The following is a 23,468-nucleotide window of genomic DNA, read 5'->3' as shown; positions in this document are numbered from 1 at the left end:
AGCACTTACCTGCCTTTTACATTCTTACCTCTCTTCTTCCTTCGTTCTCGAATTATCTTCTGAGCTATCCTCCTCCAACGGGGCAAAGAACTTAACAATTTAAACTTGGACATTATAGAAAGATCATTACAAACTGCAGGTCTCAGTTCATTAAAGAGGAATCTCAAACGTTCGATGACTGGAGCACAGACTTCCTTGTAAGAACGACCCTGTTCTTGATGCGTCTACAAAGTTAAACATGAAAAGATACCAAATATTTTACCAACTATCTGCGGAGCACAGAAGAGAATAAAAATGTACTTACCTTAATGAGTGAACATTTTGCTTGGTAGACAACTCTACAAACATCCACTACTGATTTAGGCAATGTTCTGTGCTTTACTTGCTCTATACCAAGTGTTCCTGCATGAACTAAAGATAATGCCACGTGACCTACAAAAGATATTTTAAACAAGGGGCAAGGTAAGAATGAATGCATATTGCATGTCAGTCAAAAAATTTATAGTATAGCTAAGATATCAAGCTTCATACCTAAATCTTCATGCTTTAAAAGGCAACATAAGAGTAAGCGGCCAACCTCTTCCACAGGATGCTCAGGAGGAAATGTGATTGGTGTGGTCAAGTGGCACTGCCTACAGTACCTTTCTATTTGACACAAAAAGTCCTGTAATGGAAACAGCTGGAGGTAACTTCAGAGCTACCCTAACATGCCATTACGAATTCCAAACTACATGCCACAATTTCTGATATACTCGCAATCAGCAATGCTTCTAAAACATCACTGGCATATTGTACCAAACCAGCCTCTTACCTCAAAAATCAGCCCCACAAATAATATGTAAATAAAGTCTGTGCTAAGAAAAAAGAAGTCTGTGCTAAGCCAACCAAAAAACATAAAGGTATTCACACATCAAAGTTCTAAAGTAAACGAAGGCCTCACCTTCACATTGTGATCCTGTATGTTATTATCAGCAATAGCTTGCAGGAAGGCCTGAGAATGGTCACCCAGAGCCCGTCTGTCGGAGCAGAGTCGGGACTTGCTGGCAGGAGTGCCCCCAGGAGAACTACAATGGTCCTCGTCTTTCTCCTCATTATAGCTATAGTGGATCTGGCTGGTCTGTAGGCCTCCAGAGAAGATGGATGACTGAAGCCACTCTAGAAAATACATATGCAAACATTAAAAAGAAACTTGAGTGTGCACTATTCAGAAATAAATATTGAAATAAAAGATAAAGAACTGAATAGCTGATTTAGGAGGAGAAATTCAGCATCACCCATATTAAAGAGTCATATTATCTATCATATTTACAGAAACTAGCTTATACTTCCCTGTATCTGTATGAAAACAGTTCCGGTTCTTCACTACACTGTAAGCATGGTGTCAGAACACAGTAGTTCCAGTCCAACATCTACTCGGACACTTGGTCAAGCATGGAGCTGACAGGTACCACAAATACTGTGTGAAGACTGGGACTTTGCATTTTAACAGGGAGAGCAGCATTTGGGGAACACTTATACAAGTAATCATTCAACTTGAACTGGGATAACTGTATGCTACAAAGTACTATAGTGGGCACAACAGTAGTCAGCAGCAAAACCTCCACTATTCGAAGATTCAGTAAAAAATTTGCTGTGGAAGTGACAACTGAGCTGAGATTTAGATAAAGACAAAAACACTGAGCATCCAGGTAGGAAAACAGCACGTGAGAAGGGATCTACAAAGACAGTCAGGGCAAGCCATATTTCCCTAGAGCATAATCTAGTAATAAAAATGGCAGACTGCTAAACATACAACATGGGATCTTAGTAAGAGAGATCCTTGGGAGATCGGAAATCCAGTCGACTATAAAGGAGACCTGTGTAGAGCATGGCCAGACTCTAAGAACATGCTATCTCTCAGTGCAAATATGAGTGCTCATTCTAACTGCTATAATAACTGGAGTAAAGAAAGGTTGATCAAAAAAGTGAAGTCAGTTTGTACATTGCTACAAGTCTTTTTCAATGACCTGTGCTATCAAAATAATCCTCCAAAACCCAAGCAATTAAATCTGGGATGTACTCAACATTCTTTTAATGGAAATTTAGCGATTAGAGCATTCACAAACATTCTCCAAAGTGCCACATTAATTCTAAAACACAAATCTGATGATGACCTTCCCTAGATCTCTACATTTAAAACTCTTTCTAATCACTCAAAAATACTGCTCTAAAGGTGGCTTCTGATGCCCTAGAGTAGGTTAGGCCCTCATTCACTAGAGCCCATAGCATCTTCTGTTCTTTACTCTGACTCTTCTCATTTCCCACCCTCTTTGCTGATTTAGAAGAAGCCTATCTTCCCCACAGTACTACAAGTCTTTGAGGGAGAGGATGAGTCCATTCCCCGCCACCCCCAAAGGCTCTACAAGCAGAACATCCAGCATGCACACCAAGGCTTGCTCCAGAAGGCTGAGCTGACCAGGTACCATGGCTATCACTGCCCACTAGCCTTCTCTCCTGACGGTACACATACACGAATAACTAGAAGCCCCACTTTTCTCAACAATGTCCCTCACACACGTGTTTCTGCCCATAAGGTTCATACAGCCAGTTTGCTGCGACTCCAATTTCATGATTCTTCCACCTCTGATGTGGCTTTCCTCCCCATCAGAACCAGTTATAAATGTCTCCATTTTATCCTCTACCACACTGCGTACTGATCTATGATAATATCTGGCTCATCATCACATAAAAAGCACCTAAAGGCAGAGATATGTTTAATTCCATGCCTAATGCATTGAGCACCTCATATGGTAACTCGTAAGTTACTCAACAGATACTTGCTGAATAGCTGGTAGATTGAGAAATGTACAAATACACAAAGAGAACTTTAATCCACCTTAAATGGAGAAATTTTTTCACTTAAGGTGATTAAAAAGGTTACAATCCCAAAATGTATTTGAGTCTAGTAAAAACACAATTCTAAAACAGAATGCCATTACCAACAGAAATAACCAATCCATATCACATAGAAACGACAGCCCAGTTAAGCCCATCTGTCACAGGAAGCAAAAGTCAGAGCACACATAGCACAATCTTCCAATGCACCTGTTAGCTTCCCCGGCTGTCACATGTCACAGGTCATGAGAGCAAATGAAAGCCACTACAGCTATTTCTATTTACTTGGCTTAGTCTCTTAATCTCACTATCTTATTTTTACTCACCAACAACTGTGCTGATTCTTCTTCTCCTATTCTAAATGGCACTTACAGCTCAGCTAAAGTAGCTGTTAGCAGAAAGCAAAATTTTTCTTACTGGCACATTCGATCTCGACTGGAGACAGTGGTGTGCTCATAGCCAAATAGGAAGCATGTAATCCGAGAAGCAGGCCCAGATTCCTCTCTGTGTCTATTAGAGGTGAAGAGAGACTTCCCAGATCTGGTATGGTAACAACTTCTTGGTCAGGCTTGGAAAGATAAATTTCATTAGGAGTCTGAGAAAACAGGGTTAATTAAAAACATAAAACCAAAAAGAGCAACAGCTAATATCCCTAAACAAGACAAACTTTCATCAGGAAGAGAAGCAGATGCTCTGGACACTCTCCTTCTATATCCTATTATAGTGAGCTCATGCTGCTGCCAAAATAACAGAAGATATAAACCACACACACCCTACAAAGCAGACAGTAAACAGTTCTACTGGTGATAAAATCAAAGCTCATATAAACAAATTAACTAGAGAATTCCTTACAAAGTCAAAAAGAAGTTTCCAGAGTGACTGTAACAATACTTCAGAACATATACTGTATTGTTACATGCATAAATAACCCCCCAAAAGCCAAAAATATAACAAGAATTGCTGTGCGTAGTGAACTATGACCACATATGCAGAGGAAATAAATTTATGCTAACAAAAAGGAAACCCAATTAGAAAAGTGTTCAAATGAAAATAAACTCTGTCATTCGTATTAGATGATAATTTATAATCTTCCCCTTCATGAAAGCATTAAGTGGCACTTAATAAATTTTATTACTTCTGGATTCATACCTGGAAAACCAATCCCAATATATAAATTCCAAAGCTCAAGCATATGTAGGACATACTTCTATTCTAAAGAGTTATGCTACTAGATAGCTCTTCCCAAAAAACCTAACCAAGATAATAAGGCATTTCAAATTTCTACATAAGTTTACAATGAAATTGTAAAGACCAAAGGTTACCTTCTTTTTTATGTGTGGAAAAGTGTCCACCTTTACAACAAATTAACAATTTTTGAAATGGTTTTTCAAGACCAATACTTCGTAAATCTTAACATGAAAAAATGTAAATTCATTTACAAAGAAATCTCTAAAGATCTTCATATGTTCATATGTGTCACTTAATGACATCCATCCCCACATCAAAAGGCCCAGCTATCAGTACTTCAGGGCAAAAACCACCTATCACAGATATACGGAGAGGATCTCTCTCCCCTGACATCCATGATGAGGCCTACTGCACACAGCCTCACCTCCAGATACTGGCCAACACAGAAGGCATGCATCGACTCCCGAGTGTCCTCAAACTGCAAAGCAGCTTCCAAAGCTACCACTGGGTCTTCCCCTGCAAACTGAGCTAAAGCAAAAAAGAACAAAAGCAGTATTACTTCAATGCTATTTGCCCAGATACCTGCATTAGAAATGTCTAGTAGGAGAGGCTCCTGGGAGGCTCAGTCAGTTAAGTGTCTGCCTTTGGCTCATATCAGGATCCCAGAGTCCTGGGATCAAATCCCATGTTTGGGCAAGTCTCTGCTCAGCGGGGAGCCTGCTTCTCCCTCTCCCTCTGCTGCTACCTCTTTATTCTGTCAAATAAATAAATAAAATCTTTAGGAAGCAAGGAAAGGACGGAGGGAGGGAAGGAGGGAGGGAAGACAGAAAGAAAAAGAGGAAGGAAGGAAGGAAGGAAGGAAGGTCGGTCAAGTAGGAAATAGATAAGGCAGGTTAACTTCAAAGTGAGGGTTATCAAAGTATAATGATCTTTCTCTCTCCCCCAAAGCTGCATGGGCCAACTCAGGACTTGAAACAAGTTCCAACAAGTATTGAAAAAAACACAAACAAAAAATGCACAATGATGAGAAATTCTTCAAATGTGCTTGAATTTACTGATAGGACAGACATCAGAGTTACCAGCAGATTAAAATGTATAGAGGCTGGAGCAAAACTCAACTAATCACTTAAAAGCCAAATGCTCTGCTCAAAATGGTACATGTTACAACTTTTAACCATGAAGTGGAAAGTGAAGCCTTACCAAGAATACTATTTCCTGTTAATGACTGTGTCTGGAAGTCCTTTATATCATACACTTTCCCATCGATCACAGTCCAGAAGCCTCCATCTTTATTGTGGTTCTCCAAATCAGCTTTGCGTATCTGTGTCACCTCCTCATTATTTCTACAGTTCTGACCTGTAAAAAAAGACTCTGTATATACAGAAACCAAAATCAATGAATCAATAGATAAAACAATCAGAACAAATCATGCAAAAGAACTATAAATGGAAACAGACAAATCCATAACCATAATGGCTATGGGTTTAACTATAACTAATACCACAAGCAAAAATGCACTGAAGATATGTAACAATTTATAAAACAAATACCAAAAACAACATCACCTGAGTAGCATGAATTGCAAATCTGACCATACACCAGGCAATGAAATAAATCTTAAAAATTTCAAAGGAATAAAGTTAGAGTATGTGCACTGACTATAATGCAGTTAAATTACAAATAAGTAACAAAAATAAAAATTCTCTACAAATTTGAAAATTATGAAACATAAATCATCCAAAATTCCCAGAAAAAAATGACTATGGAAAAAAATGCAATGAACAATAATAAAAATACTATAGAACAACACTTATATAGCTAAATAAATGTTTGAGGGCATTTATACCTTTAAGAATATATGATAGGAAAAAAGAAAAGCTAAAAACTTAGTGAATATCAAATCAATAAAATTTTATGAGCTCATAATGATACAAAAGAAGAAAAATGAAAAGAGACAATATGAAGGAAGGAAAGGAGGGATTGAGGAAGAAAAGGGAGGGAGGGAGGATACCTCATTGGTCACCTTTGCAAGCACTAGGACACCAACTCAATATTTGAGAAATGATAAGGGGAGATGATTGAGGAGGGGAATCCAGTTAGGATCATGTCCTAAGCTGTGCAAATTGTGAGAGCAAGGCTGCTAGGGGATATTATAGAGGTAAGACTATATATATGAACTCCCTGGTCCATGGGAACAGAACTGAAGGTGGGGTCACCCTGAATCACAGGCCTCAGAAGCAATGAAACAAGAAGCACACATCATGACCTCAGACACACTCTAACCAAAACTGAACCCAAATCTGTACTCAAATCTCATCAACCCTATACATATAACCAGCTATTTAGGGAGAGTATAACCAATAGACATTAGACCAAAAGAAGAGAGAGCAATCAACCAAAATCATGATATGTATAATTCTCCAGAACAAATGCCCTGGTTCTTTGACAAATAAATAGTATGACCAAAGAGGAGAGAAGGCCTAGAGTTATACCATTAAAGGAAATAGAGAATGGAAGGGTATCAACCAACTGTAACATGCAAAACATGTTTAGATCTTGACTCTAAATTAAAAAAAAAAACACACACACCAACAAAAAGGCATTTTTAGATAATGCAGGAAAATTGAACATGGATTACATGTTACACTGAAGAATCATTAATTTTGGACAGAATAACATTATGGTTTCATCACCAAAAAAAGTTCTGATCATTAACAGGTAGTACCTGTCAAAATGTTTTAAAGAGATATGCTTAAGATGATTCAATCATTCATGCAATCAATCAATAAGATAAGTGCAGGAGAGGTTGGTAATGGTAAACCCAGGTTAATTAGCCTATTCTCCCTACTATCTGTGTTTTCATTTCTTTAAAAGTTAGAAAAACATCAGATTAAACCCTAAGAAAGAAGAAATAATAAAGACCGGTGTGGCACCTGCATAAAGACAGACATTTAGGTCAATGGAACAAAATACACAGCTCAGACATAAATCCTCATATATATGGTCAAATGATTTCAGACAAGAGTACCACAACCATTCAATGGAGAAAGGACAATCTTTCCTACAAATGGAGCTAGGAATACTGAATATCCAACTACAAATAAATCAAGTTGGACACTTACTTTACACTATATACAAACAATAACAAAATAGATCAAAGAGCTAAAGAGTTAAAACTATAAAACATCAAACTCTTAGGGAAAAATAAAACAGGAGAAAACTTTTATAACATAGGACTTGGCAATGATTTCTTGGATAAGACACCAAAAGCATAGGGAACAAAAGAAAAAACAGGTAAGTTGGACTTTATCAAAATTAAACATCACAGGACACCATCAACAAATTGAAAAAGCAATCCACACAGAGAAGAAATAGGTGTAAATTATATGTATCCAGAATATATAACAAACTATAACCAACTCCTACAACTCAACAACCACAAAATCTGATTCAAAAATTGGAAAATCATTTGAATAGACATTTCTCCAAAATATGCAAATGGTCAATAGGCACAAGAAGAGATATACATCACTAACCATTAAGGAAAATCACATCAAAACTACAATGTGACACCACTTCATCCCATTAGGATGGCTATTAACAACAAAACAAAAAAACAAATGTTGGCAAGGATGTGAAAAATTAGAACCCTTCCTTGTACCCTGCTTATAGGAATGTAAAATGGAATAGAACTATAGAACACATCATGGTGGGGTTCTTCAAAAAGTTAAACATAGAATTACCATATAACTCAGCAATTCCACTGTCGGCTACATATCCAAAAGCAATGAAAGCACGGATTCAAATAGATGTTTGCATGCCTATATTCATAGCAGCGTTAGTCACAGCAGCCAAAAAGTGGAAACAACCCAAGTGTCAAATGGCAGCCAATGATGAGTACAGTTACAGGTGTGCACAAATACAAATGGTTGAAGCAAAATATATCCACAGTCTGCACTCCTCAGTACAATTGCTGAGTTTGCCCTTAAAGAGGAGCCAGTAGATGTGGAAAACATGAGAAAGTGCCTATTAAAACAGGTAAAATTTTCTAAGAACATTCTTTTCTGCATATGATAACACACACAACACTTAACTGTATACATTGGTATTTTGCAGTTGGAGAGAGCAGAGATTCATCTGGAAGGGATAGATACAATTTTAAAACAATTTTAAGGGATAGATACAATTTTAAAACTGGCAACCAAAAATTTCAACCAAGGATGAACCTTGAAGACATGCTAAGTAAAATAAACCAATTACCAAAAAACAAATACTATATGATTCCACTTGTATGACCTACCTAGAGTAATGCAATTCATGTATTCAAGTTGAATGGTGGTTGCCAGGGCTGAGGGGGAGTAGAGAATGGGAAGTTAGTGTTTAATAGGTATAGAATTTCAATTGAGGGGAGATGAAAACGTTTTGAAGCTGGATGGTGGTGATGGTTGCACAATAACATAAGTATCTAAAGCCAGAGAACTGAAAACTTTTTTAAAATGGTTAAAATAAATTTCGTTAGGTATATTTTATCATAGTTTAAAAAGGGGGGGGTTTCCTCTACCTCCCACCCTCAAATCAAAAGAAATTGTTCATAAAGAACACTACAGATCAAGATGATTATCTTGCAAATTCTACCAATCTTATACATACCCTCCTAAAAAAAGAAGAGCATAACTCTAACAGACTAACACAACCGCCTTACCAAAACTTACATAACTCTATTATGTTTTTGTACTATCAGATCCATCAGAAAGTTTCTCCCAACTAGCTAACATTCTCAACTGACAGATCATAAACGAATTGAGAGGCTGCATGGGAAGCTCCCATGTTCCTAATTTACAGCTTCTTTGTTAGTGAAGGAGTGGTGATTATAAGCAACCTACATAGCATTAAAAAGAAATAAAACTGCAATTCACAAATACAGATGCAAAATGTCGGGGAAAAAAAAAACAAACCAATAATGTATATTAATATGACCAATATAACCTAGGTAGTTTTATTCCCAAAATGGAAAAAACTGATTTAATTTTTGAAAAATCAATAATTCGTCCCTGGTTCGATCCCGGGTTTCAGCACACACACACACACAAATCAATAATTCACATATTAATAGAAAAAAAGAGGAAAAGTTAAATGATCATTGAGATGCAGAAAAGCATTTGATGCAATCTAATATCCAATCACAACTAAAACCTCTACGTAAAGCAGAATAAAAGAGAACATCCTTAATATTTAAAGGTTTCTACAAAGAAAACCCTTAACAAACTTCATACTTCATGTACAAAATTTGGAAAGCTTTTCTTCTGTTCCTAAGAACAAGGCAAGGTTGCCCACTATCCCATTTCCATTCAACAATTCACTAGAGGGTGCTATCAAAGTGCAAGAAATCAAAGAGGGAAGCTGCAAGATCAGAAACAGACAGAGGCAGTCAACTTATTTAGACAAAAGTGGTACTCCCAAAGAGTGATCAAGGACAGTCCTTTCACCCAAAAGTGCTAGTATGATGACCCCATGGACAAAAGACCTACGGAAAAAATAACATTTGACCTCTTGGCAACGAAGTGGAACGGTGAAAACTCTCATATTCTATAGAGATGAAAATCAGCACAATCACTATGGAAACCTGGCATTTGTACTAAAGCATACCCTATAAACTACCATGAAATAGACATAAGAATGTTTAAACAACTAAATTGTTAAGGGGTACATGCCTGTCTGATAAAATGGTCAAGAGAAGCAGCAGACCAATGACCACACAAGATCAGAGAGGGGAATCTTTCAGAAGACAAAAAGCAGTTTTGATGTGTAGGATGGTCCCGCCAACATTCAACTTCTTAATCTGGATGGATGTTAAATTATTTTCTCTATGATCAATCACAGCATTGTTCTCTGTACTTTTGAGTATGTGTTTTATTTCATGCACACAAAAAATGTCTTTAAATTAATGAGTTTAAACTGCTAATCAGATTAAATGCCCTCAACCATACTGAGTATAGAGACAAAAGTAACATTTAAATTCACAAAAGTAGAAGAATGGTACTAAAAATATTAGTGATATAAAAAGTTAAAAACTATGCTTGACATTCTAATGTTATTTTCTTCAGCACAGTTGTTACTTCTTACTTGAAGCTCCCATGTTACAATATGACAGTTTATAATGGGAGAAGAAAAAGCCCACATTCCTTGAGCTTTCCTATAAAATAAAAGTTGAACCAAAAAATTGAATTTAATTCTATGAGTCCAGAAAGTCAGAACCATACATATGGTAACGCAGACTTAGGTTCAAAAATGTCAAAGCTAGAAACTTTGAAAAAACAAGTTCTATTCTAATTTGGTAAGCACTATAGACCAAGTGCTCAGCTAACTATGGGAATTCCATAACTCTGTAACGTCAGATAGAATGAGTTCAGAAAGTCATCCCACACTGATGTTTGCCTCCCAAGCTGAGCCATATCTAATCACTTCCGACAGTACCTTCTGGAGACACCACTCAAGAAAGGGCTTTCCAGAACTTTCTAAAATAGTCCATTTCACAAAGTAACAACCATTATTAAGAAAAAAATCTTCCTTAAATATAACTTAAATCTCTTCTGATTTGAATTATCTTCATTTTCCACTTATACGACCATCAGTGAAAATGGCAAAAATTGGTCTCTCTGTGAAGTACTCTAAAAAGGCAGGAATAGGCTAGCTAAGATAGAACTCTCCTGAATGGAAGTTCTGTAAGCTAAGCAGCCATACCCATGATGCCAGGCCAAGCTAACTCTTCATGGTCATCCCTTTCTTTCCCTGGTGCCAGCTGGTTGAACCGATCCAGATGTTCTAAAAGGCCACCCAGCAGAGGGACAGCTCCAGCCTCCTGCATGACACCAGCATTTTTACTGAGCAGAAGCACTATAGAAACTACTAGCTCTGGAAGGAGAACACCTACATTTTAAAAGAAAGAAAAAAAAAAGCATTAAGATCTAAATAAAGCATGTATCCTACAAAACTACTTTTAAGCTCACACAATTCTAATAAATCACAAAATAAGGAATGCTTGTCTCTTAGCACATCTCTACAAGATTATTTTATCTTTCATTTTGAAAGAATAGATAAAATATCAAATGGAACCCTGAGTTACAAGAATGCTTTTCAAAAACACTATTTCAACATAGAAGTATTAACTAGAGTTTTATATTCAGAAAACTGTTTCCAGAAAACTAAGTTTATTATCAGGAAAAAAAAGCACTCAATAATAATGCTCTACTGTCATAGAATTAACTAACATATTAAGCAACACTGGAATTTATTAAGGTCCTGAAAGGGGCAACTAATTTTTATGCTGCTGAAATAAAATTAGATAATTATTAGTGACCTCATTATTAAAATGTTAATAATGGTGATATAACTCTAAATCACTAATAACATTTATACAGTGATACAACTCCTGCAGCAGGTTACTTAACAAATGAATTGTCAGCAAGTGAAAAAACAAAAGAAAAAAGGCCAATAGTATTAGAAAATGTATGGGGCAAAGGCATGCAGGTTTATCAGAAAAGGATAAATTTTAAGTCTACTCAATCTATGAAAATAAACACATATCTGAAGGTAGGATATAAAAAAGGTACCAGTGAAGTCCCCTTCCACAATGCAGGCCACCTCTGCAAAGTGTCGCCAGCTGGTAGAAGCAATGCTGGCTGCCACAGGCAGTATATCACCAATGTGTGTGCACAAAAGGGCTGTGTACTTCTTCAGTAAAGAACCGACACCCATAAGCTCATGACCTTCAAGAAAGATTTAAAATTTTTCATTTTTACCATTAAAATTTACTTTGTAAATAAACTGCATTGATTACTCTTTCACCTTCATCTATACATCTTTTACCTATAATAATAATCTCAAACAGAAGCTTAACCCTTAATCCCTGGCTCTTTTTATATCACATAGTATGAGAAACAGTGAATTTGGTTATGTCAATTTTTATACACTGTACTACCTAGAAACTTTGGGTATAAATACTAAAGTATAGGGGCACCTAGGTGGCTCAGTAGTTGAGCATCTGCCTTTGACTTAGGTCATGATCTGGGGTCCTGGGATCAAGCCCTGCAGGAACGCTGCAAGAAGACTGCTTCGCCCCCTCTGCCTAAGCCTCTGCCTCTCTCTCTGTGTATTTCATGAATACATAAAATCTTTAAAAAAAAAAAAAAGTATAAACGTTGTATAAAAACTAAAGTCATAATTTATATAGTTAAAATCTTATATCCAATATAAATGTCATCAAAATTCAAGTCTTAACACTTGCAAATTACTCCCAATGAACAACATTAGGCATTTTTCAATCTTATAAAATCTTTCAACTTTTCTTCCTAAATGGCTCTTAATGACTCTTCAGTCCTTGTGACTTTATGTCTTTGAAATGGGCACCTCTTTAGACGTAAGTTCACTTATATCAACCTGAAATTTTCTATCATCTACAAATGCCTAACTCTTTCAGGAACTAAGATATTTTAAAATATACTATCTATAAAAATATTAACAAAAGCAGCAGACCTTTCCATCCTTGACAGAGAAAGCCAACTTACAGAGAGCCACCTACTACTTTTGGAGCTTATGGAAAGTACTCTACTCTATGTCATACACAGAGCTGAGCCCTTACGTATCATCCTATTTTAATTCTCATAGACATCCTCTGATGTTATTTCATTCCATAAGTGAGCAACCTACACCCTCCAGGAGACTTACTTAGTCTCATGTCCAGCAGCTAATAAACCAGTGCTATAACTGAGACCCACCCTTCCTCCAATGATGATTCATTCCACATATTACACTTACCTACCTGAAGTCGCCCCAAATTGGTACATTTAACAGTATAAGAACTACATTTCTGGGAAGGTAGAATAGAATAGGGATGTCAAAAAGCCTACATCAGAGAGCAAAATACACAAAGACATTTTAATTTTAAGCAACTTACTAGAAATATCTGAGGTCTGACCAATACTTTCTCCTGGATAAAGTTTACTGATAAGAAGGCGCTGAAAGCGCAGCAACAAATCCAATGAAGCAGTTCTTTCACGACTATGTTGCTCAAAGTCTAGACATGATGAAATCCGACGAGCAACATCTTTCAATCTGGCTACTGTCTGAGAAGCAATGTTCCTATGCCGGGGAAAGAGGATTGCAAAATTAAAATTATATCTGTTTAAAAAAGCTATTAAGAAATCACAACATAAACTAAAATCAGAAATACAGATCATACACTCAGATGACCTACAGCTGGCTTCCTTCCTCAAATATGTGTTAGATGTGTCTGCAATAAAGACAACCTCAGTCAAAACTGAGCAGAGAAGACAGAAGTTACAAAAGATATAATGATGCCCTTTGCTTTACAAATGTGCTCCTAAAAGCTGTGTGGAATGGTCCAAAATGATAGAAAACTTCTGAACAGACCATTGGGGGGCAGTGGGGGTGTGGGAAACTGTGTCATTATTTTTGTCCAAAGCTGCATTTTACATATAGATGTGACACTCTTAAAGACAAGATTCACTTATCATTTATGCATCTGCCTAACAAGTCAATGAGGTAATGATACAGTTTAAAAAATAATAATTATCATGATTTTCATTTGCATCTATTGCTTACTCATGAGAATAAGAATCTTTTCCTGTTTATCTCATAAACTCCAATTTTCTCTTGTGTGAAAATCTTTAAAATCTCTAGTTCTACCTCACATACTCTAACCTATCCTTTCATCTGTAATTTAAAAGTCTGTTCTTAAAACAGTGGAGGTTCTTCAAAAAGTTAAAAATAGAACTACCAGCAATCACACTACTGGGTATTTACCCAAAGAATACAAAAACACTAATTCAAAGGGATATGTGCACCCCTATGTTTATAGCAACATTATTTACAATAGCTACATTATGGAAGTAGCTCAAAAGTCCATCAATGATGAATAGATAAAGAAGATGTGGCATATACACACAATATTGATTCAGCCATAAAAAAAAAAAAAAAAGGAAAAGAAATCTTGCCATTTGCAATGACATGAATGGCACTAGAGAAAATAACAAAGCAAAATAAGTCAGAGAGAAAAAGACAAATACTGTATGATTTCACCCATATGTGGAATTTAAGAAACAAAACAAATGAGTGGAGGGGGAAATAAGGAGAGACAAATGAAAAAACAGACTCTTAATTACAGAGAACAAACTTGATGGTTACCAGAGGGGATGGGGGCAGGGTGATGGGTTAAATCGGTGATAGAAATTAAACAGTATACTTGTGATGAGCACAGGGTAGTTTATAAAACTGCTGAATTACCTTATTTTACACCTGAAACTAAGAACACTGTATATTAACTAACTAGAATTAAAATAAAAACTCAAAAAAAGTCTGCTCTTTACCCCAAAACCTATTTTAGATAAATTTCAGAGTATTTCCTCACCTCCCAAACACATTTTTCAGATCCTAGTGCTAGATCTCACTATTTTACTGTGAAAACCAATAATCCTGTAAAAATATATCTAATACTATTTACCTAAGAAGCTGTTGTATGAGCTGAACCAAAGGCAAACACTGTTTTCCAGAAGATTCATAGATCCCTGTATTAATAAGATCTTTATCCAATGGAGTCCTACTTCTGTGAAATGTTGAGGCACTGGCTTCTTGTTCATCAATTTCTTTTTCCTTCTGTGCTTCTTTTTTGGCTTCTATATCCTGTAATTCATAAAATAGAAACTGGTTACCAGTTATCTTAGCAGCAAGGGTGAAAGCACCATGAGCTAAGCCCTGATCTCCCAGCCTAGATATCCCAGCCTCTGTGCACTAACTCACAAACCACCCGATGACACTGGCCCATCCCAGCTTGTCTGAAATCCCATTATTCAGGTGCTCAGCTTCTAAACCGACTATCCTACAAATCCAACGTCCAGGCTTTCACTGCTGATGGTCTCTAGCTGCTTTCTTTCTGGGAAGTACCTAAAACCTTCACTCCTGATCTCAAAAATACCCAATGATCTGCCCCATACATGCACAGTCTATCTGTTTTGCAAACATGAACCCAAGAATGAGAGGATATATTCTTCGTGAGGCATGTGTCAGAATACAAAAAGAATTCTTATAACTCAACAATTAAAAGATAAATAAACCAATTTAAAAATGAGCAAAGGATTTGAATACACATATCTTCAAAGAAGATATATAAATGGCTAATAGCACATGAAAAGATGCTCCACATCATTAGTCATCAGAGATATCCACACCTGTTAGGATGGCTATAATAGAAAAGCTGGACAGTAGCAAGGATTGACAAGGATGTGGAACGCTAGAACCTTCATACATTCCTACTGGAAATCCCACTTAAGAAAAAAATCTGGCCATTCTTCAAAACATTAAACATAGAGTTACCATAAAACTAAACAACTCTATTCCTAGGCATACACCTATAAGAAAAAACATATGTCCACATAAAAACCTATACACAAATGTTCATAACAGCATTTTCATAATAACTTAAAAGTAGAGATGACTATATGTCCATTGGCTGATGAGCGGATAAACAAAATGTGCTATACTCATAACAAAGGAATATTATTTAGCAATTTTTAAAAATGAAGTACGACATAAATAAACGTTGAAAAACACTAGGCTATAAAAAGAAGCCAGACACAAAAGGTCACAGATTGTATAAATCCATTTATATGAAAAGTTCAGTGCCAGAAAATCTTTCAGATACACAAAGTACATTAGTAGCCGTCAATGGCTAGGAAGGAGTAGGGAATGGGAGATGACTGTTAAGCGGCATCCGGAGTAATGAAAACGTTCTGAGAGTTGTCATAATGGTTGCACAACACTGCGAATATACAAAAAAGTCACTGAATTATACACTTTAAAAGAGTAAAGTTTAGAGTATGTGACTTAGATCTCAATAAAGCTATTATTAAAAAAAAAAAAATAGGAGGTATCTTTGCCAGTCAAATGCAATAAATATTCTTGAGGACATACCAAGCATTGTTCTAGTGACCAAATTTACTATGAAAAAGCAAAAAAAAGTTCTCTTTCTGGGCCTTATTTTCTAATGACAAAAGCCAGAACAGTCTCAACATGAATAGCCTTTCCCAGTCCTGAGGGGTGTCGGGATGAAGACCCAATTTCAGGGGTGGGATTGTAACTGGGCCTCCCACTCTTAAGAATAAGAAGACAACATGAATCAGAAAGATCAAAAATATGCATGCTTTTGACCCAGCACAATTTCATTTCCAGAACATTTTCCTAATAAACATTCTTATACTCAATGACTTCTAATCTATAAGAATAATTATGTATAGTAGTAAAAATATCTAAAACATAAATGGTCAATAAAGGTCGTTTAAAAAAAAAAAAAAGAAGAAGATGTGGTTTATGTATACAATGGAATATTACTCAGCTATTAGAAATGACAAATACCCACCATTTGCTTCAACGTGGATGGAACTGGAGGGTATCATGCTGAGTGAAGTAAGCCAGTCGGAGAAGGACAAACATTATATGTTCTCATTCATTTGGGGAATATAAATAATAGTGAAAGGGAATATAAGGGAAGGGGGAAGAAATGTGTGGGAAATATCAGAAAGGGAGACAGAACGTAAAGACTGCTAACTCTGGGAAACGAACTAGGGGTGTTGGAAGGGGAGGAGGGCGGGGGGTGGGAGTGAATGGGTGACGGGCACTGGGGGTTATTCTGTATGTTAGTAAATTGAACACCAATAAAAAAAAAAAAAAAAAGAAGAAGAAGGAATTCCCTTTCCATATGACAGACTTCCCCAAAGCAACAGAATAAATGAGTATAATAAAATATTCAACATAGAAGACATGGCAACGTGGTGAGTAAAAAAGATGCAAACTGATAAGCCACTGAGACTAATTCTAGCACTGTATTCAGTATCATCGGTAAACATCTGCATCTTTAGAAGTCTGGAAGACTATATACCAAAACTGTTAACAACAGATACTGGTATAGTAGTAATTCCTAAATGATGAGATTTTTGTTTATGCCTTTTTGTAGATTACTAATAATTTTGTTTTAAAATAAATGGCCCTTAATTTTCTTTTATTTTAGGTACCTTAGTTATTATATAGATCACAATCTATATATCTCTATAGCCTCTGAAGCCCAGCAACATCTCCCCTCCAACAATCCCCCCAAAAGGAAATGAAGAATAAACATTTGCTAACTAAATTAATAGGTTGTAGAGTTTAGCATCACTTATGGTTTACCTCCCTCTCGATTTTCATCTTTTTATCTTATTTTATTTTTCCTTTTCTTCCCCTATGTTCAATTGTTTTGTTCCTTAAATTCCAAGAGTGAAATCATATAGTATTTGTCCCTCTCTAATTGACTTATTTCACCTAGCATAATACCCTCTATCTACATCATTGCAGATAGCAAAATTTCATTCATTTTGATGGCTGAGTAATATTCTATTGTGTATATATACACCACTTCTTTATCCATTTATGTGTTGATGGACATCTGAGCTCCTTCCATAGTTTGGCTATTTGTGGACACTGCTGCCTTTTTTTTTTTTTTTTTTTTTTAGGTTTTATGCATTTATTCATGAGAGACACAGAGAGGCATAGACATAGACAGAAGGAGAAGCAGGCTCCCTACAGGAAGCCTGAGGCAGAACTCAATCCCAGGACCCCAGGATCATGACCTGAGCCAAAGGCAGATGCTCAACCACTGAGCCACCCATGTGCTCCTGGAACTGTTGCTATAAACATCGGGGTGCAGGTACCCCTTCAAATCACTATGTTTATATCCTTTAAATAAAAGCCTACTAGTGCAAAGGCTGGGTTGTAGGGTACCTCTATTTTTGACTTTTTGAGGAACCTCCATACTGTTTTCCAGTCTACATTCCTCCAACAGTATAAGAGGTTTCCCCTTTCTCTGTATCTCCACCAACATCTGTTGTTTCCTGACTTATTAATTTTAGCCATGCTAACTAGTGTGAGGTGGCGTCTCTTGATTTTGATTGAATTTTCCTGACGCTGAGTGTTGTTGAACATTTTTTTCATGTGTCTGGTGGACATGTGTATGTCATCTTGGAGAAATGTCTATTGAGGGGAGATGGGTAAAGAGAAGGTGACTGGCATAAAGAAAGGCACTTAATGTAATGAGCACTGAGTGTTACATGCAAATGATGAATCACTGAATTCTAGCCCTGAAACTAAGAAAAATAAATAAATAAATAATAATAATAAAATTTTTAAAATTAATTAATAGGTTCAAAAAATCCCACTTGTGTCATGTCAAGGTTTCTGTCTGAGCCACATGTGGACTGCCTGTGCCTGTTCACTATCACTGCTCCCATCAGGCAAGCTGTCATACAGAGCTGTGTGGGAAGATAAAGAAAAAAAAGGCTTGGAGTCAGCAAGCCTGCCACTCGCTTGTCTCGACACCTTAGCAAATCACATACTTCTGTGGTACTTATGTTCACATCTATAAAATGAAACTTTAAACCACTTTTTCTACTCAACACAACTGAGAAAGTTAACAGAGAAAATGAAAGTAAAGTACACAGTACAGGATCTGGAAAACAACAACTACACAAGAACTGTCACTGCTCCTAATGCTATCTATATGACTTCTTCTATGTTTTTTCAATGTAATCAAAGTATTTAAGTATGTTTTCAAAGACATTTTTAATATATTTACTTCATCTAATTTCATCAGTGTTAGTTTTTAAATTAAAAACTTTTGCCACTATGAAAGTAACAAATGGAGCTATGAATGACCATTAAGTACATAAAAATGCAAAATTAAAAACCACACTACCCCACCCAGAGAAGCTAAATATATGAAGAATGACATGTCTCATGTTGGTGAGGTCAAGAAAGAGCTAGAACTCTCACATAGGATGGTTCAAATTAAATGTCATAGCCACTTTGGGAAATTATAAAAACATACTCACCTTAAGATCTAGCAAATTATATTTACCCAAGAAGAAAAACATATGTTCACTAAAGAACCATACACAGCATGATCAAAGCAGCTTTAGAGAATCAAAAATAATCAAATGTCTACTAACAGCAAAATGGATAAATAGTGCCATAATCATACAATAAAATACTCAATGGTAAAAACAATGTAGTTGAGTTTGAAAATTATCAAAGGCAAAATAAAGCAGACACAAAACAGTATATACTGTATGATTCCACATATATGACATTCAAAACTGGCAAAACTAATTTAATCTGGGAGAGGCAGGGGAGTCCTAACTTTGGGTGCAAAGAGGCACAACAGCACTTTCTAAGATGATGGAAAGTGAAGTCAGCACTTTCATGATGATGATTCATAACATGATTATAGTATCTGTCACATTGATTTAAATAGACCAAAGTGTGTATATTTTATCATACTTAATATCTCAATAAATTATTTTAACTAGCAAGATGAAAAAAAGCTTTAATTACAGGAAATACTTGGATTTTACTAAATGCTTTATGTTTCAGTTTTTCATGGCAACCTTTTGGCAAATGTTGTTATTTCCTCACATGAATATAGTGTTTCAATCTGAACTCATTGACAGGTAAAAATCACCTCAGTCAGCTCACATACACACTCCCAGAAACATACCTGGATTTCTGCAGTAATGGCTGCATTTAGGGCCGACTCTAACCCTCCATCAGCCATCAAGCTGCCCACCAGAAGATCAATCATGAATCGACGACCTGGACTTATGTTAACTTCATTGCCTGAAACTGGAAAGGGAAAGCACTTTTGCCAAGTGAGGTAATTATCAACCCCTCTTGGTCCCCTCTTCTGCTCCCACCCCTTCACCCCATCCCCAACCCTGCTCCTCACCCAAGCCCACCTGCACAGGGCAGGAGGGCAGAGAGTGCCCGGGCCCTCTCCTCAGCAGTGGGCAGAAGCACGGACCACCCACTCTGGAGCACAGCCTGGGCAGCTGCCTGTACAGTGCTCAGCACGCCTGCACTGCTGGCCAGGGCCACTACGGTTTGTTTCAGGCTGTTGAGGAGGACGCTGCCCAGACCTAAACCAAGGAATTCTGGGTCAACCTGGTGACTAATGGCAGCATGCAACTGAAAAGAGAAAAACAATTTTAATTTAGAAGCCCTACAAACAACGGGATTTCAAATCTTATTAAAGATTAAATAATACCTCAAATTGAGTTTTATTCAAATAATAAAGGAAAAACTTCTGATATATGAATTTTCTTAAACAGACTAAAAAATTTTACCCATACTAGTTGAGAATCGACGGTAAGGTACTTTTATGAGGAATTTTTTAAACCCACTTTAAATACATATATGAAAGAGCTTAACATCAACAGAGAGGTTAAAGAGTAACCTCTACCGCACCCCCAGCCCTCTGTACCAAACACAGAGAAAGTGTGAATATATTACAACCAAAAAACCGTTAAAAGATTATACAACCAAGCTGAGTATATAAGGAAGCTCTTTGAGGGCCATACCAGAACTCAGAGAGACGGCAGGAGCTAAGAGGTTCTAGGCTCTAAGAGCAGATCAAAGCCTTCAGGTAGGAGATTCAAACTACTCATGACAGCCCACTGAGCCTGATGTTCCTGCAGAAGCCGCTGAAGATCACCTGTCTATCACCAGCCAGGACTTGAAGGCAACACTGCCCATTGAAGGCTTTGGGTAGAAAGAGACCCCACAAGAAATCAGAGACCTGGCCTGGTCTGTGAGCAGATGTAAAATTAAATTTATACCAATCTTCCAGGTATAGATATCCATGAGTCAAGAACTGAACACCAAAACATCTAGAACCTGAAAATCATGACACTTCAGAGACACAAATATAAAACTGCCCTTTGGGAACATCACCAGAGCCAAAGGCAAAGAGATATCCCTAGCAAGACCTCCTCTAAAAGTGGTACTACAGTCGGAAAGGACAATCCACACTAAGTCGCAGGAGAGAATCAAAGACAAAGTTCTTCTAAGAGACAGAACTCAAGTTCCTACAGTAAGGGAGCAATATAAACACTGGAATGACTCCATAAAAAAAGTAAATGTTCTGAGGTACCTAGGTGGCACAATCAGATAAGCTCTTGATTTTGGCTTAGGTGGTGATCGTGGGGTTGTCAAATTGAGGCCTGTGTCAGGCTCTGAGCTCAGCATGGAGTCTGCTTAGGACTCTTCTCTGTCCCTCTCCTCCACCCCTACTCTCTCTCTCTCTCTCTCTCAAATAAATAAATAAAATCTTTAAAAATAATGTTCTTAGAGACCAAGGAAGGCACAAAACCCAGAAGAATATAATGAACAAAATGAAAGCTTTGAAAAAGACCCAAATATAAATTCTAAAAATGAGAAAAACAGCTACAAGAATAAAAACCTTCAGGCAGAAGTGTGAAAAGCCTGGACCCAGGTGCCAACCCTGAACCTCCATGATTGCATGGATACCCTACCTGGGCCACATAACTGAACTTCTCTGTACATCCTCATCTGTGCCATACACATCAGGAGTCCTACTTCTCAGAAGGGGGCACATGGATTTAACAAGTTAATACCTGTAGTGCCGTGATCATACAAGTATTTATTAAATAAATGGACAACTCAAAAATATGGAACAATCACCTAAAAGATTTGTGAACTAAAAGAGAGCACTATAACCAGAAGGCAAAATGGAAGGACAGAAAGTGAACATTATAAAAGATAAAAAGATTTAAAAATATCAAAAAAAGTTGTAATACTTCGGAAGAATGAGAAAAGTTCAGTATACATAGAAAAGAACTCTCCAAGGGGAAGAGTAGATAAAGAAGAGTGCAATTTCAATAGTAAAGAGTGAATACTTTTCAATACTTAACAAAAATATGTAATCTCAAATTTAATGAGAATCATAATCTCAAGTTATACATACAAAAATAAATCCTCACCTAGACATAGTAAGTTAAAATTACCAAACAAAAAAAAAAATCTGAAAGGCTACCAAAAAGAAAAGGCAAATTAGCTACGAAGAGATAATTACACTAATATAACAATTCTCATCAACAACAATAAAAATCAGAAGACAGAGCATCATCAAACTGCCAATAAACTAAACACATAACCTAAAAAGCTAAGTCCTGTTAAATTATTTAAGAAGCATTCAAGCAAACAGAATTTCCAGACTCTAACTCACAGACCTTGATGACAAAATGTATGACGGAGATACCCAGGAGGGAGAGGATAAAAACAACCATGACAAATTTGCTTTAAAAAAAAAAAAAGAAAAAACAGCCTCTATCCAAGTAAGTATGATCTTTTGAAAAATGATGATGCTGATACTAATCAATTGGAGGAAAATTTCTTTTCATGTCTTAAATCAGAAATGTATCTTACATATGGCAATTGGGAGTGTTTTTCTTTTAAGGGGAAACACACACATAAAAATCAGTGTACTCTGGATCCAGTGTAGTAAGTCTATCTGACAATTAAAACACAGAAAGTGGAAAGGGGAGTTTAGGTGTGATGCATCCCTATAACCCCTATGTTTTTCAGGAAGAGAAGTGCTGGTTAAATTCTTTGTTAATTTGGAATTAACAAATATTAAATTTTTTTGTAACATGATGAATGTCCAGAAATCAAACTGAAAAACTTCAGAACAATTAAAAGTATCTGAAAAGAAAAAACTATTTTGGAAACTCTATCAAGAAATAAGAAAATGAAGAAAAAACTTACACAAAACTAATCAGAACACCTAAATTCAAACACATTAGGAATCAAAACAACTATTAAAATATTAAATTCACCTAATGAATAAAGATTCTCAAATTGTATGCTTCTTAAGAATTAAGCTTTGTTAAGTGAATTTTTTAAATGATAGAACTAAAGCTTAAGGACCTAAAAAATGGAATAAAGAGAAAAACTATGGCACCAGGCATATGGTGCCAAAAGGAATCCAGCCTGAGACATGTACAAGGTCTTTTACCATAGCAATGACCAGATAGCAACACTGCTACAAACCATGGGAAAGTGACAATTGGGTAGATTCATGAAAGGGACCACAGTAGTACTAATAAATGAGCTCCTATAGACTTCTGGGAAAGAGAAGTACTCTCCAAACTTCGGATAATTCGATTAATGCAACTAAACATTACATTCATCTATGTGCTTTTTAGAAACTAAGGCAAAAAAAAAAAAAGAAACTAAGGCAAAAATGAGGAGAGAGCAAAGGCAGAGATGATGGGTTACATAGAAATCCTTGTATTACAAAGGGAAAAATTATTAAGAAAAACTAGTCTCTTGACATTCATAGGATTTTATTACCAAGAGAAACACGATGACCAAGGATTTCAGCTATAGTTTTACTTAAAAAAAGAAACAAAGATAGGGAGAAAGAAAAAAAACTATTTTTGTAGTTTTTCTTTTTTTTTTTTTAAGATTTATTTATTTATTCATGAGAGACACAGAGAGACAGAGAG

The 23,468-nt window shown here is 36.4% G+C and overlaps 1 protein-coding gene across 10 annotated transcripts in view; it reads right to left on the bottom strand.

Moving 5' to 3' along the window:
• HERC2 (HECT and RLD domain containing E3 ubiquitin protein ligase 2) overlaps positions 1–23,468 on the bottom strand; it is a 243,305-nt gene that overhangs the window by 128,706 nt on the left and 91,131 nt on the right. For 9 of the 10 annotated variants that reach the window (XM_072795339.1, XM_072795287.1, XM_072795331.1 and 6 more), the window contains 13 exons: positions 19,899–20,127; positions 19,661–19,785; positions 14,582–14,760; positions 13,016–13,200; positions 11,673–11,828; positions 10,804–10,989; positions 5,263–5,433; positions 4,487–4,590; positions 3,292–3,442; positions 941–1,155; positions 532–664; positions 305–432; positions 29–224 (listed from right to left, as the gene is read on the bottom strand). In XM_072795339.1, coding sequence (XP_072651440.1) covers positions 29–224; positions 305–432; positions 532–664; positions 941–1,155; positions 3,292–3,442; positions 4,487–4,590; positions 5,263–5,433; positions 10,804–10,989; positions 11,673–11,828; positions 13,016–13,200; positions 14,582–14,760; positions 19,661–19,785; positions 19,899–20,127 — 2,158 coding nt within the window. The remainder of the gene's footprint in view (positions 1–28; positions 225–304; positions 433–531; positions 665–940; positions 1,156–3,291; positions 3,443–4,486; positions 4,591–5,262; positions 5,434–10,803; positions 10,990–11,672; positions 11,829–13,015; positions 13,201–14,581; positions 14,761–19,660; positions 19,786–19,898; positions 20,128–23,468) is intronic. The other variant, XM_072795295.1, reaches the window with a different exon arrangement.

Source organism: Canis lupus, chromosome 2 (genome assembly GCF_048164855.1).
Source record: "Canis lupus baileyi chromosome 2, mCanLup2.hap1, whole genome shotgun sequence".
Classification (NCBI taxonomy): Eukaryota; Metazoa; Chordata; class Mammalia; order Carnivora; family Canidae; genus Canis; species Canis lupus.
This window is presented reverse-complemented; position numbering and strand designations above follow the sequence as displayed.